We start from the raw sequence: 17808 nt of genomic DNA, 5'->3' as shown, positions 1-17808 counted from the left end.
AACTCTAATTTGTTGTTGTTCCTCGAGGCACTGCATATAAAATTTAAAAAGCCAGAACTCAATAGGGGCTTAAAGGCATCAAAGGAACTTATAGTCTTTCCTTAGACTGTATCACCATATGCATGCAAATATCTCGTGATGCCATGTTCTCGTATTTCTTATTAACTCGCTGTTTTACGTCATCGTTACTTCCTGACATATTTGTATAAAGATCGTAGCTTGCTTGTAAATAGTTAGGTTTGACAATGACTTTGAAATAGAGTCGAAATATCACCTTGAATATTGTGTCTTGTTTTTAACAACTCATATCTTGGGTTTACAAGATGTTTATTTTCGGAGTATGTTTTCTCTTACATTTCGCAAAACTGTCTGCTGGAAAAGGTTTTTAAGTATTTAAGATATTTCGATATTTTCAATTTTATAAATACGCCTTTTTTGGTGTACCACCTTAATAGAAAATATGGTTGGCGCGCCGGTGTAAGATTAAGGCCATAAAATGGTCAATAAAATATTAATATTCCATAATTATATATTAGCACGTAATCCCCAAGCGGGCGCGGAGCGCCTTCGAGGGTACTAAGTACGCTCGGAGATTAAGAATTACACCCGGAACCCGGGAAAACATAGGGGAATCCAAAGTTGTCCAAATTCTATGTCATGGACGGTCGACGTTGGGTGTTTTATTAGTTATGCGCATGCGCGTAATTAACAAACATTCTGATTGACTAAGACAGAAAGTTTATATTTCAATGAGAACGTCAGCAATTTAACCGTCATTTCGTAAAAATTTTTGTAAAAGCGTTTCATAAACTTTGTGCAAAGAAAGTAAAACGAGAAGAAACAGGGGCGCCGGAATATCGATAATAACGGGGGCAGATATTCATATATTCGTGTTCTGCATTATTAACTCCTTTTAAAATCGATTGTTTTTACGATCTGTAAACACGAATATATGAATATCTGCCCCCGTTATTATCGATATTCCGGCGCCCTTGAGAAGTAACAAGATATATGAAGCATGACAGATAGCAAAGATGAACATACATGTAGATACAATCAAGACAAAGCCGTGTAAGAGGATAATTCATAATCTGCAAGCTTATAAATGTTTTCAAAGGGTACATGTTTACTTTGTTTATTTCGTATTTGTTTCGCGGTGTTAAAGAATGAGCTGTATTTGTATACTTTTCAGCTTTGTATGCCGTTTATTTGTTAAATTTTCAACTTTGTATAATTTTCAGCTTTTTATACAAAGGCATAAACCTGTGAAAGTTTATTACACCTTTGCTTCAACTTCAAAAAGTGTTTTTTGAAAGGCGTAATTTGAATTTGGCATCAAAAATACAAACTATATTTATAAAGTATAAAACTTTTAGCCGCGGGCGTCGACTGCAGTTGCAAAATAAAATAAAATTTGAAGTTTTTTCTTTGTCTGTAAAGATTTTGTACTGTTTTATTCCTTTGAAACTTCCATTTTAAACCGTTACTTAATTGCTGGCATGGTATAATGCAGCAAAATATAACGGGCAATGTTTACACTAGCCTTAGGATTATTTTTTTATATTGAATGGGGGGAACATTAGCTATAATATGCTCGATAAATATAATAAGACTGATTTGAGTTTTGTGTCATTTTATAATATAAGTTTAGGTCATGTTAACTCAGGAAACTGTGTACTTGGTTCAAAATGGCGAGGGGTTGCTGCACGCATGTATTTCTAATCTAGTATAATTATCTACTCATGATTACTATGTTTTGGAATTGACTGTTGATCAGTTCTTTTTGACCGCCAGTTTGTAATGTAAATTGTTTTGTTCAATCACATAGGCAAGAATTGTTCCAAAATTTATTATTAAAGCATAGTTAGTTCCAATTGAAACATAGTCAGTATATTAAAACATTTGAAACATATTAAGTACATAGCTAACAACATTGATTTAGATATTTCTGGCTTATATGACAATAAAAACTGGGAGAAAAATTAACCTCGAAAAGCGGGAAAACGTTTTGTAATACCCTCATTTTTAACTGCTTGCGCAAAGAAAATGAGAGGATGAAAATCCAAGTTCATTCAGAGAGGTGAAAGTTTGGACTCTTGTGCAATGTATCACAACCTCGTTTTATTGATGCACAAGCGGTTAAATTTTACAAATCGTCCCCCGCTTTCGAAGTTAATTTTCTGCTATATTTTTTTCTCTCAGCTAAGCCAGAGGATCAGTAAAGTACTTTAACATAAATATATATTTTTGAGATATTTTGATAAAATGATAGTTTTCTGGGCATTTTAAAATCCTGTAGTTTTTTCTGATACACCCTGTATAATCATAAAAAAGGCTGCTGTCGTGCAGGGGCGTAGCCAGCCTGACATTGATTTGGGAATGCTATACAAATTTCAAGTCATTAGAGTTAAAGTGCCCATGTCATAAAATTGGAATTTAGATTTTTAGAATCTTTGTTTGAAATGAGTTAGTAAGTTCTAAATCAAAACTGAAATTGGATTTTTATTTTTCGAGTTATTGCCATCTAAACATTGATTTTGGTGGAATAAAAACTCTGAAAACCGCGCAAATGAGACTGGTGCGAAACAAGGTGTTTGACGTCACAATATAGGAACTCGTTGGCCGCGACAATTTAGTAACTCTATTGCATGGAGTAATAAGTAGAAGCTAACCGCGCAAAAAAGTGGTTGTTCTTACTTAACACACAAGTCTGTATAAAGTGACTCATATTATTATCAAAATGTGTTGTGAAATGGCTTTAATAATTGTACGTTCCTGGCAAAAGTCGTGCAATAATTGCAAATACGCCGTGAGTCATGACCAATTGAGTCACTGTGTTTTAATGTACCGAACCTTTATCTGTTAACTGAAACACTGCAGATAAAGGTTCGGTAAATAACGTCTCAAAAGATGCGAGTGCACAAATTTTAGTAAAGACAGCTAAAGAATGTTGGTAAAAAAGTTGCCATAATAAAAGCGAAATGTACTAGGTTATATTTATATATACACATGATTTGATATGTTTCTTTTGCGCAAGACGTGTTAGATTTTTCAGTTAATATTGATAACTCTCAGTCTCTCATTGAACTATTTTTTTTGAAAGCGCATGGGAACTCCACTCATACTCTAGCTCAGTTGATTTGTAATGAAAATAAACCAGAGAATCACACAGGCATGCGTAACTTAACTACACATAAACACGTTGTAGAAATACCGGCACTCATGAGCCACAGGAAAACCTCAATCATGCTATTAATATAATATTTATATAGGGCAGTAAAATACATTAGGTGTCCGCGTCCGCCTTTTATCTACACTCGGGTGAACTGTATGTGCGCAATTACGAATGACGATCAACTAGGACGAAACTTTAGAATTAAGTTAAGTACAATTGCCAGATTACTACCATAGAATCTATTTGTAATTTGAATACTGTATATCTAGCGTAATGATATTATGTTCTGGGGTCACGGAAAGCAAGTCGCGCAATCAAGATAATGAGAAAACATTTGGTATTTACTGACGCCGACGATCAAGTCTTCGTTGTAGTTTCGATGCCATGATCGTTGCACGATTGCTCCGTTTTGCGATAGCTTTTCAGTTTATCATCGGCATCTGGTTCGTTAATGGACCCTTAATGTATGGTCCGAAGTGTTTTTACTGCCCGACAAGGCTGACATTGACCCGCGTTCATGGTCTTAGCTTTTGTTCTTTCTTAGTATTGCATTGGCAGGAAAACAATTTTAATCGGTGTCATTCCTTTGGTAACTTCTGAATAGCTAAACTTGATGAAGACATATTTCTGCCACGTTTAATAACCGAATTTAGCTGGCATAAAATCGCTTCTCTTGTACTACATACTATCATTTATCTAAAGGCGCAAAATGCGAGTTCCTATTGTGACGTATTACTTACCAGTTTCCGACTGTCGCAGAATTCAAAAACTTTTGCCGTTAAAATTTGAAATTTTCAAACTTTATCGCTTTATTTCTCTGGGAAAACAAACTCAATTTCAAATGTGATTACTATTTTCGTAATCTACGTTTCACGGCGATTCCAATGAGATAAATTCCAATTTTATGACATGGGCACTTTAAATTATTTCGAAATTCATTGTTTTAACAAATAATGAAAACCAAAATATTAGCATGACTAAAATTGTCGGGTTGGTTACGCCAATGTGGTCATGTAATATTTGTTTTCACTCTCATAATCATAATTACACTAAAATATGCACTTCAATTAAACCCAGAACTACGGCAGTGTGGCGTCAATTCTGATTGCGATACCAAAGACGAACCTGTAAATTGCCTGCTGTTAAATCAAACAGTTCGCTGTAAATGCAATGGAAATTTAATTGGAAAAGGAACGCATTGCATAGAACCAGTGAATAGTGAGGAACCTATAATTTATAATTGTTTCCATTGCGGCGACTTTCCGTTTAAAGATGTTATATATATAGTCTTCAGATTATGTCTTGCTTTGTATTTTGTGAAATTGTCAGATGGCATTGGTTTCTTATCTCGCTTGTACGTCTTATTAATTTATTTTGTCATAGACTCATAGTAAGTAAGCGTAACATCGAGTCCCTTTTTATCAGGATATTAAAGTATACTTCATTGTATGAACTGTAATATAAATCGGGACTTGTCTTTCTTCCTTTAATAAAGGCACCGCCACGTCTTCAACAACACCACGTAAACTCCTATTTTTTAATGAAAAAGTAGCTCAGGAAATCAAATCAAACTTGAAATAGCGTTTTCATTGCAATACATTATTTTTCTCTTTTCTTGCAGATCCATGTGGTAATAACCATCTGTATACTCCTGCTACACTTAAAAGTCCTGTTTATCCCAGTTTATACCTTAACTCTATAGACTGCAACTGGATTATTTCTGCCACCAATGGATCAAGGATTCTGTTAACGTTTTCATATTTTTCGGTAGGTTATAATTAGGTAACTCTTACAAAGCTTGACCCCACCGGAATAAAACTTCCGTTTAATGTACTGAAATACGGCCAACAAATTTTATTTTTGTTTTACTTTTAGTCGCAAAGTCAGTCACGTTGTGATTATAATTATTTGGACGTTTATGATGGTGGCTCCTCGTATGCACAAAAACTTGGACGATATTGTGGAGACGAATCAAAACTAAGTCTGACATCATCTGGATCCCACCTCTTTATTGCATTCCACTCGGATGGTATTATACCAAAATTTTTTTTGAATTTCTCAAATACAGTTGGTAAGTTTTACTTACAAATTTAACGCTAATGGCGAACATTGAAAACGCATACATGTATAAACTGTCTGATTTTTTAATAATATAGCGAACTGTGTTCGATCATGCCCGCATCGATTATATCATTCACTAAATAGACAAAGCCATGCTGTTTTCATAGTAACCGGATTTATAAATTTTTTCTTATCTAAAGACGAGTCTGCATCTTTTAGCGTTTCAAAGGCCATTACATGTAACTGCACTATTAGTGTGTTGTCTTAATGCCGTTATATATACGATTTACAGGTAGAAACGTTATATAATCTGTATAATATATAATAATTACACTTTCAAGACTCCGGCATTGCATTATATTGCCAAATTAATCCACAAATCTTCAAAGATCATTGGTCGTTGTAACAACTGCCTGTGAGGAATTTCCTTTAACTAAGATTAACACCTTAAGGTGGTACAACACAAGAAGATAATTTCCATATTGATTTATGAAATTTGAAATATTGAAAAAATATGTTGAAGTCGAAATGTCAGATTCACGTGATAAGTTCGCTTCAGCAGTCTTTTCGGGGTTTAGATACACGTCAGAAAAGAAAGAAATTTTTTGCGCAATCCTACCGAAGTTAATTTGAGTATATTGCGGCAAAAACTCTCCCTCTGTTCTACCATAAAACGAAGCTCTCAAACGACTAAAGCATACTTGGCACACTGGTGTCTGTGCTGTTGACTAGACGCTAAAAAACAGATATTAAGTATTTAAGATATAAGAGAAAACATACTCCGAAAATAAACATCTTCTAAACCCAAGATATGAGTTGTTAAAAACAAGACACAATATTCAAGGTGATATTTCGACTCTATTTCAAAGTCATTGTCAAACCTAACTATTTACAAGCAAGCTGCGATCTTTATGCAAATATGTCAGGAAGTAACGATGACGTAAAACAGCGAGTTAATAAGAAATACGAGAACATGGCATCACGAGATATTTGCATGCATATGGTGATACAGTCTAAGGAAAGACTATAAGTTCCTTTGATGCCTTTAAGCCGCTATTGAGTTCTGGCTTTTTAAATTTTATATGCAGTGCCTCGAGGAACAACAACAGATTAGAGTTTGTGTGGTAGACAACAATACTCCAGTCTCTCTACCACAAAACTCTAATTTGTTGTTGTTCCTCGAGGCACTGCATATAAAATTTAAAAAGCCAGAACTCAATAGGGGCTTAAAGGCATCAAAGGAACTTATAGTCTTTCCTTAGACTGTATCACCATATGCATGCAAATATCTCGTGATGCCATGTTCTCGTATTTCTTATTAACTCGCTGTTTTACGTCATCGTTACTTCCTGACATATTTGTATAAAGATCGTAGCTTGCTTGTAAATAGTTAGGTTTGACAATGACTTTGAAATAGAGTCGAAATATCACCTTGAATATTGTGTCTTGTTTTTAACAACTCATATCTTGGGTTTACAAGATGTTTATTTTCGGAGTATGTTTTCTCTTACATTTCGCAAAACTGTCTGCTGGAAAAGGTTTTTAAGTATTTAAGATATTTCGATATTTTCAATTTTATAAATACGCCTTTTTTGGTGTACCACCTTAATAGAAAATATGGTTGGCGCGCCGGTGTAAGATTAAGGCCATAAAATGATCAATAAAATATTAATATTCCATATATATTAGCACGTAATCCCCAAGCGGGCGCGGAGCGCCTTCGAGGGTACTAAGTACGCTCGGAGATTAAGAATTACACCCGGAACCCGGGAAAACATAGGGGAATCCAAAGTTGTCCAAATTCTATGTCATGGACGGTCGACGTTGGGTGTTTTATTAGTTATGCGCATGCGCGTAATTAACAAACATTCTGATTGACTAAGACAGAAAGTTTATATTTCAATGAGAACGTCAGCAATTTAACCGTCATTTCGTAAAAATTTTTGTAAAAGCGTTTCATAAACTTTGTGCAAAGAAAGTAAAACGAGAAGAAACAGGGGCGCCGGAATATCGATAATAACGGGGGCAGATATTCATATATTCGTGTTCTGCATTATTAACTCCTTTTAAAATCGATTGTTTTTACGATCTGTAAACAGGAATATATGAATATCTGCCCCCGTTATTATCGATATTCCGGCGCCCCTGAGAAGTAACAAGATATATGAAGCATGACAGATAGCAAAGATGAACATACATGTAGATACAATCAAGACAAAGCCGTGTAAGAGGATAATTCATAATCTGCAAGCTTATAAATGTTTTCAAAGGGTACATGTTTACTTTGTTTATTTCGTATTTGTTTCGCGGTGTTAAAGAATGAGCTGTATTTGTATACTTTTCAGCTTTGTATGCCGTTTATTTGTTAAATTTTCAACTTTGTATAATTTTCAGCTTTTTATACAAAGGCATAAACCTGTGAAAGTTTATTACACCTTTGCTTCAACTTCAAAAAGTGTTTTTGAAAGCGTAATTTGAATTTTGGCATCAAAAATACAAACTATATTTATAAAGTATAAAACTTTTAGCCGCGGGCGTCGACTGCAGTTGCAAAATAAAATAAAATTTGAAGTTTTTTCTTTGTCTGTAAAGATTTTGTACTGTTTTATTCCTTTGAAACTTCCATTTTAAACCGTTACTTAATTGCTGGCATGGTATAATGCAGCAAAATATAACGGGCAATGTTTACACTAGCCTTAGGATTATTTTTTTATATTGAATGGGGGGAACATTAGCTATAATATGCTCGATAAATATAATAAGACTGATTTGAGTTTTGTGTCATTTTATAATATAAGTTTAGGTCATGTTAACTCAGGAAACTGTGTACTTGGTTCAAAATGGCGAGGGGTTGCTGCACGCATGTATTTCTAATCTAGTATAATTATCTACTCATGATTACTATGTTTTGGAATTGACTGTTGATCAGTTCTTTTTGACCGCCAGTTTGTAATGTAAATTGTTTTGTTCAATCACATAGGCAAGAATTGTTCCAAAATTTATTATTAAAGCATAGTTAGTTCCAATTGAAACATAGTCAGTATATTAAAACATTTGAAACATATTAAGTACATAGCTAACAACATTGATTTAGATATTTCTGGCTTATATGACAATAAAAACTGGGAGAAAAATTAACCTCGAAAAGCGGGAAAACGTTTCATAATGCCCTCATTTTTAACTGCTTGCGCAAAGAAAATGAGAGGATGAAAATCCAAGTTCATTCAGAGAGGTGAAAGTTTGGACTCTTGTGCAATGTATCACAACCTCGTTTTATTAATGCACAAGCGGTTAAAGTTTTTTACAAATCGTTCCCCCGCTTTTCGAAGTTAATTTTTCTGCTATATTTTTTTCTCTCAGCTAAGCCAGAGGATCAGTAAAGTACTTTAACATAAATATATATTTTTGAGATATTTTGATAAAATGATAGTTTTCTGGGCATTTTAAAATCCTGTAGTTTTTTCAGATACACCCTGTATAATCATGAAAAAGGCTGCTGTCGTGCAGGGGCGTAGCCAGCCTGACACTGATTTGGGAATGCTATACAAATTTCAAGTCATTAGAGTTAAAGTGCCCATGTCATAAAATTGGAATTTAGATTTTTAGAATCTTTGTTTGAAATGAGTTAGTAAGTTCTAAATCAAAACTGAAATTGGATTTTTATTTTTCGAGTTATTGCCATCTAAACATTGATTTTGGTGGAATGAAAACTCTGAAAACCGCGCAAATGAGACTGGTGCGAAACAAGGTGTTTGACGTCACAATAGGAACTCGTTCGACGCGACAATTTAGTAACTCTATGGCATGGAGTAATAAGTAGAAGCTAACCGCGCAAAAAAGTGGTTGTTCTTACTAAACACACAAGTCTGTATAAAGTGACTCATATATTATCAAAATGTGTTGTGAAATGGCTTTAATAATTGTACGTTGCTGGCAAAAGTCGTGCAATAATTGCAAGTACGCCGTGAGTCATGACCAATTGAGTCACTGTGTTTTAATGTACCGAACCTTTATCTGTTAACTGAAACACTGCAGATAAAGGTTCGGTAAATAACGTCTCAAAAGATGCGAGTGCACAAATTTTAGTAAAGACAGCTAAAGAATGTTGGTAAAAAAGATGTCATAATAAAAGCGAAATGTACTAGGTTATATTTATATATACACATGATTTGATATGTTTATTTTGCGCAAGACGTGTTAGATTTTTCAGTTAATATTGATAACTCTCAGTCTCTCATTGAACTATTTTTTTTGAAAGCGCATGGGAACTCCACTCATACTCTAGCTCAGTTGATTTGTAATGAAAATAAACCAGAGAATTACACAGGCATGCGTAACTTAACTACACATAAACACGTTGTAGAAATACCGGCACTCATGAGCCACAGGAAAACCTCAATCATAATGCTATTAATATAATATTTATATAGGGCAGTAAAATACATTAGGTGTCCGCGTCCGCCTTTTATCTACACTCGGGTGAACTGTACGTATGTGCGCAATTACGAATGACGATCAACTAGGACGAAACTTTAGAATTAAGTTAAGTACAATTGCCAGATTACTACCATAGAATCTATTTGTAATTTGAATACTGTATATCTAGCGTAATGATATTATGTTCTGGGGTCACGGAAAGCAAGTCGCGCAATCAAGATAATAAGAAAACATTTGCTATTTACTGACGCCGACGATCAAGTCTTCGTTGTAGTTTCGATGCCATGATCGTTGCACGATTGCTCCGTTTTGCGATAGCTTTTCAGTTTATCATCGGCATCTGGTTCATTAATGGACCCTTAATGTATGGTCCGAAGTGTTCTTACTGCCCGACAAGGCTGACATTGACCCGCGTTCATGGTCTTAGCTTTTGTTCTTTCTTAGTATTGCATTGGCAGGAAAACAATTTTAATCGGTGTCATTCCTTTGGTAACTTCTGAATAGCTAAACTTGATGAAGACATATTTCTGCCACGTTTAATAACCGAATTTAGCTGGCATAAAATCGCTTCTCTTGTACTACATACTATCATTTATCTAAAGGCGCAAAATGCGAGTTCCTATTGTGACGTATTAGTTACCAGTTTCCGACTGTCGCGGAATTCAAAAACTTTTGCCGTTAAAATTTGAAATTTTCAAACTTTATCGCTTTATTTCTCTGGGAAAACAAACTCAATTTCAAATGTGATTACTATTTTCGTAATCTACGTTTCACGGCGATTCCAATGAGATAAATTCCAATTTTATGACATGGGCACTTTAAATTATTTCGAAATTCATTGTTTTAACAAATAATGAAAACCAAAATATTAGCATGACTAAAATTGTCGGGTTGGTTACGCCAATGTGGTCATGTAATATTTGTTTTCACTCTCATAATCATAATTACACTAAAATATGCACTTCAATTAAACCCAGAACTACGGCAGTGTGGCGTCAATTCTGATTGCGATACCAAAGACGATCCTGTAAATTGCCTGCTGCTAAATCAAACAGTTCGCTGTAAATGCAATGGAAATTTAATTGGAAAAGGAACGCATTGCATAGAACCAGTGAATAGTGAGGAACCTATAATTTATAATTGTTTCGATTGCGGCCTTAGTCTGAAAAAAATCAAGTTCATGTTAAAGAAAATTTTCCATGTTGTGTTTAAGACGAAGTTTACAACTAGAATAATTATAGGAATAAAAATTTAAATCCATGCCCCTGTAACAACATGGTGTTGCCACCAAGTGAATTCGAATTAGAAAACTCCATTGCAGTTACATATAACTGTTCTCAATTTTAAATAGTAAAGTAATTATACTGCCCAAATTAAGAAATATTCAGGAAAAACTAAGACGCCTTTAAAATTATTCCAAGAGTTTGTAATTTGTGAAATATTCTTGGAGACTCGTCGCAAATCGCAGGGCAATAATCTGTAATCCATTTTGACTGACACTGCACGCATCTGCCAGTTTTTGTTATACCGGTGCCATGCAATCAGAGTTGCCAGAATTTTGAAAGCCAAACTCAATGGCAATGGCAATGGCCTATGGTCACAATGCCACTTTGTTTTCTTTGTATTTGCCTTTTGTTTTCTTTGTTTTCTTGGCCGTACTAATGATAATTTGCATCGAATATTCACATATCTGGTAACCCTGATACCAATATTTAAGATTAATGCGATTTACTGTCAATTTGCCTAAAATCAGAATTAGCACGTATATCTCCATTCCGAATTTTGAACAATACTGAAAAATTGGGAAAAAAGGTGCAGGACCAAAATACAGTCAAAGTGTACATGTTAATTTTTGGTCGGTCTATTTTAGATATTTTAAATGCGTTCAGCAGTGAAGACAATACAACTAAAGTGGTTTTCGCTGTCGTTGTTCCAACTTTCGTTTTACTTGCCGGGCTTCTCATTGCTTACCGGCTTTACCAAAAACGAAGAAACGCACGGCGACAAGAAGTATTCAATATCCCTATACACGAGGTTAGTTTTATTTACCTATTCTCTATTTTATGTTCACAACACGAGCGGCCGTGTTGCATGGAATATTACAAGTGGACGGCCGCGGGTGTTGTAAACAACTTGTGGAATAGATTCAAGATGGATTTTTTTCAAGATGGAAATTCAAGATGAAATCAAAAGGATTGGAATAAATATGGAAATATGTTAAAAACACTATTGGTTGTCCATTGTATTTTTCCGATACAACCACTCGTGTTTGTAACTGATATGCACATTTATTCAAACTAATATCTATGGGTATACAGGGTGTGCATGTGACCTAATTCACGAAATTTGTCTTATGAATTCACAAACAATATTAGTAATTGAATGCAATATGGATCATCTAGTTACAACGAGAATTTTCAGGCAATGGTTGTCCTCACTTCCCCCAGTTTTTCCACAATAGCTATCGGAAACTTTTACCCCACAATAAAGACAAATTATAGTAGTCCTAATAAAATCATAATGATATATTTCAATCAGATTACAATTATTGAGATGATGCAAAGAAATGATTTCAATAACAACTAGAATAAGCGTAACTATAGACTTGGCATTTTCAATTAAACCAAATTAGTATTTGAAAACTATTTTCCTTAATAATCCGCATGAAATATGAATAAAACACACATAGGGGTACAATAGATTTTTGTGAGATAGGAGAATTAAAAGCTATCTCAGTTGGCCTATCTGATATAATCTTTATTATAATTTTTGGCTATATTCTCAATAGTTAAACAAAGCACGAAAAGCCTCTAAAGATAACATGGACATTGTATTTCCTGAACACCCAAAGGACGTGGACAGTTCCCCAAAGAGAAGATTACCATCCATTCACGAACATAATAGTAAAGAAGAAAAACAGGAAGAAGGCAAGTATATAGTGAAGAATATTGAAATATACTATTATGTCTCAAACAGGAAACTAAGCAACATTCCACAAAATTGCACCTCTAGCTTCCGAGTTTCTAGTTGACTTAAAATTATAAAAAAGACAAAGCTTCAGACTACATCATTGTTCCGAGGAACTAGTGCTGTTTAGATAGTCCCTATGATAACATTGTTATAATTCGGGGCTTATGCTTCTCGCTACTCATGGCCAATTTTAATGGACACAATTTTTAAATGTGTAAATGCAAGTTCTAAAAAACAAGTCGGTAAAATGTCGCAATGAAATGATTCCACATTTCTAGAAATCATGTCTTATATTTGTGTCTTGGACGACTGGGAAATCAAAAAGAATGATCTGACGATTCTAAATAAAAAGTTAGGTGGAGGATGTTTTGGTGTTGTAAAGAAAGGACTGTTCACAAAGAAAAAGAATGATGAGGAACTTGTGGCTGTTAAAATGCTAAAAGGTAGCTGTGCAGTTTAATCATGTTATAAAGTTTTTTTTACAGTCAAGGTGGTACACCACAAAGAGGTCATTTGCATAACATACTTTAACATACTTAATATCTCTTTTTTAAAGTCCAGTTGACAGAACATACATCAGTGTGCCCAGTACGCTTTAGTTGTTTTAAAGCTTAGTTTTATTGTACAACTGATGGAGAGTTTTTGACGCAATATATTGAAATAAAATTCGGTACGATTGTGCGAAAAAATCTTTCTTTTCGGACGTGTATCTAAACTCCGAAACGACTGCTGAAGCCAACTTAGCACGTGAAAGTCTGAGCTGTGAAATAGAAATAGAACCATCATACATTTCTAGTGCAACATATTTTAATATTTCTAATTTTACAATTATTATGCAAATGATATTTTTGTGGTGTAACAGCTGAGGTTGCTTGCTTCGAGCAAAAGGAGCTCAGATTTCCCATTCCAAATTAATAAATGTGAATGTAGGCCCTCATCGGATAGTACAATGGACATGGCACAGTGACGGAGGAAGATCATTAAGTGGGAGCGGGGCTAATATTCATACAATCATTTCAGTAGAATACAAACTAATAATGCTGAATGTGAATCAATTACGAGTACCCCCTCCCCCCCCCAGACACACTTAACGATCTTCCGCCACCCTTATAGTAACTATGTTTGGAAAAATAGGAATCAGACTGAATTTTCTAAGATCCAAAAATGGGGAAAAACGACGATACTGGCGTCGATATCAACGTCCGAAAGTCGACTTTCAGATTTATTTTTAGTCGATTCCAAATTAGAACCCTAATCCAGAAACGCTTAGCTTCCGAGGAAGACTCTAGCTCGTACTGAGTAAGACTCTTCGCGGCTAGTGTGATGTATCAATTCTTTCCATTGATGCATGGTTCGGTACCGCAATCTGCCTTAGGAAAATACCCAACCTTCCATGCTTCACAGGTAGGCCTTTCCGTGGAGCAGCTAAGATACGAATATAAAGGTGCTGACATCAGCACTTGCACTCTCCCCGTACACTGGAGACGAAAATCTTGGAATAGGAATATTTATAATACTATTTTCATACACTTCTAAGACGAACCATCGGCGGCAGACCGCTCGGATCTCTTAATGGAGCTATTTATTTTGAAAGAAGTCAACAGAACTCCACATCCAAATGTCATAAGACTTATTGGAGCATATACCATCGCAGGTATTTCATTGAAAAAACTGAATACTGTCAAATATAGTACTAGTTTAAAATTTTTTTCACCTTTTCTTACCCCTGACTAGCAAATTATCCAACGTAAATCTGTTTTTACTGCAAATTTCTATTTTTGAAAAATAATAATATGATAATAATTATAGTAAATAACGGCTAATCCTATTGCAAATTATGATTTCAACGTCATGAAGATGAGCTTTGTCTTTGTTATGTAGAACCTATCCTGGTACTAACCGAGTTTTGCTCACGTGGAAATCTGCAGTATCTACTAAAAAATAGTCGAGTGTCAGTGACTGATGACAATAACGAGGACATATCACAATACAAAAATGTTTTTTCAACATTAAGCCACAGAAAACTACTTCAGATTGCTGTTGATATAGCATGTGGAATGAAACATTTGGCTGCAAATCAGGTAAGAGTTTGTAATAAACATTCGTTCATTCCAAGCAAGGTCACAATTTGACTTTCACCCTTCCGTGGCCTCCCCAAGCACCCCTGCGCGCTCGCACATCTCAGCCACAGATCTCTATATTACGTTGAATGCAGCCTTTACGTTTTCCAATAAAGCGCCTGGGTACGAGGCTGGTTCAGCCATACGAAGCCTTTAGTATACATATTTGAACCCAATCAGTTGGCCGAATGTAGAAATATCCAAGAAAAGTATTTCTATTACCAAAACGTTGACCAAATAAATGACGGATTTCAATTCATTACTAATAATTACTTGGTGCAATTAGTTTGTTCATAGGGATCTCGCAGCAAGGAACATTCTCATTTCAGCCAACTATGAGGCGAAAGTGTCAGATTTCGGTTTGGCCAGGCCAATCACTGGGGTCGAACAAATGTATATCAAGTCAAACAGAGTACGTAATGTTAGCATCGTTGTTTGTTTGACTATTGATTGTGATTCATAACCGGGTTTTTCTAAACGGAGATCTCGCCTATGAAACTTGCATGGGGTTGAGCATGAAACGCCTTTATACTCTAGTAACGTTTTTCAGGCTTTTGGTATGCAATGTATACAGTCAAATTTTTAGTTTTCTGTTCAAATTTTTATTTTTAGAATTTATTACCTGTGAAATGGATGGCAGTTGAATCACTTACACGAGGAATATTTCGAACTTCAAGTGATGTGTGAGTATTCTTCTTTAAATATCGACCATACGGAGAGCGATAAAGGACTGGTAATAGCGAGTGTATTAGTGCATAATAAGGTTTTTTTAAATATGCCTCTAGTCTACGTCATCAGGAACAATCAAATTGTTGAATGGACTACTACAATTCCTTGCTCATCTGCATGCAACATGGAAATAGGCGACAACTGTTCCCATGCAGTACTGTTTCCACAACTTATTGCTGTTATTTAATAGTCACAGCGCACCAACTCTAGAAAGCTATCAGCACTCATACATTGGTCTAAAACCAGCCTAATCCATCGACGATGGTCGATCAGAAACCGGTCTGTACGTGGGTGGAATATGGTTTATATTATTCTTCACAAAGCGAACATGCGAATATTTGACAGTATTCTGTCATTGCTTCTTTAAATAGTAATTATATCATTTCCTAGTCGTGTAGACAGCTGTCGTTGTTTTCCTATCGCATGACTCTTCTAACGTTACTCAGAGCTTGACCGTGAGCTACAAAACTCTGGTGTATTATATGACAAACCTTTTTTTTTCTCCTTTTTATTTTTTCTAAAGGTGGGCATACGGTATTGTACTCTGGGAAATCACAACATTAGGTATACCATGTTTATTACATATTAATTTATAGGGTGACTCGTGTACACAACATGACACGTACACCACGTCGAATTGCGCGAAGAATTACTGAATTTTTGGAAAACAGTCATGATGCTGTCTGATCTATGATGACTATCCACAACAACGTAATGATTCGCAAATGCGGTTTGAAAAGAGTTCAAACTGAAGTCTTGGTCAAATAACTGGCGTAATAAGATTGAGAGTTTGGGGAGTTAGTACTTGTTATTGATTCTTTTCTATATGGAAACTTTTTCAGGAAGGGAGCCGTACCCCGATATCTCCCCATTCGATACATTCACCTTTGTCACTTCAGGAAATCGTATGGAGAGACCTCCTCATTGCTCAGAAGAACTGTAAGTTGCAATTTTTGTAGGTTTATATGTTCGATATTTATAATTTTTTAGTTTAACTTTTTAATTTCCAATCATTTACTAGCAAATGTCAATTGAACGCCAAAACGACACCTTTTCGACAACCACTTATGTACTTCGGTCTAGAAGATTCTCTAAAACTTTTTTTAAAAAAGCTTGTTAATCTTGCATGCAAGAACATATAGACAGCTGAGATGAACTTCAAATGGGCATGATTCTTTCACATCCCGGTGTTGTGGCTTGAGTCGTGAATACGGCATTCTTACCAAGTATAAATTATTACGGTAGCGTATAGGATAGGCTGTATAGCTAATGAGCTAACAGTGTGTAGTATAATCGCTAACAATTCCACTCTAATACATTTCAAGGTATGGCATAATGAGAAAATGTTGGGAAAACGATCAGAAAGACAGGCCATCCTTTGAAGAAGTCCATGAAGAAGTCAAGGAAATGTTGGATGAGACGGATGACGTAAGACACATATTTCTAATTAAACTTCGTTTTTCAGTTTTCTTTGAAAGGAATTAGCTATGTATTATTGTACTCAAACTGCACCTTTATACTCTTATATCAATGCAGATCACTCATACAATTAGTTGGTCAGAAAGAATGTTTCTAATTATGTCCTGGATTGATAATTATTTGTCTAACATGATATGGTCTTTATTGAGATTTTTATATTAAACTATTATTTTTTGTCTAAAGAATCACGGGGTGCATTTATATACATTATTATATGACACGCGGTCTCGTGACTAAAATGGCGTGCGCTGATTGGTTCTTTGCCGGTCTCGAATCCCCCAGTATCAGACCGTTGCCGTAGTAACGGTCCGACGCTCATATTTTTGAACAAAAACAAGCTTGCACTTTCATTTTTGACACGAAAAATATCGACGGAGAATGGACGAAGAAGGGCATTATTTGGTACATGTGAATATCATATTAATTTTATTCATCTTTGATTTTTGTTTATATTACTCTATCATTCTTATTTAACAAGTAAAAAACAAAGTTTGGGAAGCCACTGAACAGTGCTTGCTTGGTGACTGGCTGGCGAAAGAGCCGGCAAGAATGCTGCAGCGCATTGTATAAATAAATAAACTAAATACTGTATGCCATATAACAAAGTCCCTTATTAACCGAATACGTTCGGTCCGTACTGGAAAAATATCCGATCTCGGTCTTTCATGTACGGACCTCGCTATCTCTCAGTCCGCACTGTCAAGACCTCGGCCTGATATTTTTCTAGTATGGACCTCAAATTCGGTTAATACGTGGTATGTATTTAATATTACACACGTGTAAAAGCAAATAGAATTCTGTTTCATCTATATTCATGCATAATATAATTTCATTTTT

The 17808-nt window shown here is 35.1% G+C and overlaps 1 protein-coding gene across 1 annotated transcript; it reads left to right on the top strand.

Annotated features, from left to right (window-relative positions):
- The first annotated feature begins 4803 nt into the window (after positions 1 to 4803).
- LOC114515645 (fibroblast growth factor receptor 3-like) lies at positions 4804 to 17306 on the top strand. The gene is made up of 12 exons (XM_028534945.1): positions 4804 to 4942; positions 5051 to 5246; positions 11544 to 11707; positions 12462 to 12600; positions 12922 to 13086; positions 14181 to 14297; positions 14525 to 14724; positions 15050 to 15175; positions 15376 to 15446; positions 16016 to 16056; positions 16335 to 16431; positions 16818 to 17306. The coding sequence occupies exons 4-12, from the start codon at positions 12495 to 12497 to the stop codon at positions 16975 to 16977; spliced, it is 1083 nt and encodes a 360-aa protein (XP_028390746.1). The 5' UTR covers positions 4804 to 4942; positions 5051 to 5246; positions 11544 to 11707; positions 12462 to 12494; the 3' UTR covers positions 16978 to 17306.
- The last annotated feature ends 502 nt before the right edge of the window (positions 17307 to 17808 follow it).

This window comes from Dendronephthya gigantea, unplaced genomic scaffold (assembly GCF_004324835.1).
Source record: "Dendronephthya gigantea isolate DGI-Jeju-01 unplaced genomic scaffold, DenGig_1.0 000004F, whole genome shotgun sequence".
Lineage (NCBI taxonomy): Eukaryota > Metazoa > Cnidaria > Anthozoa > Malacalcyonacea > Nephtheidae > Dendronephthya > Dendronephthya gigantea.
This window is presented reverse-complemented; position numbering and strand designations above follow the sequence as displayed.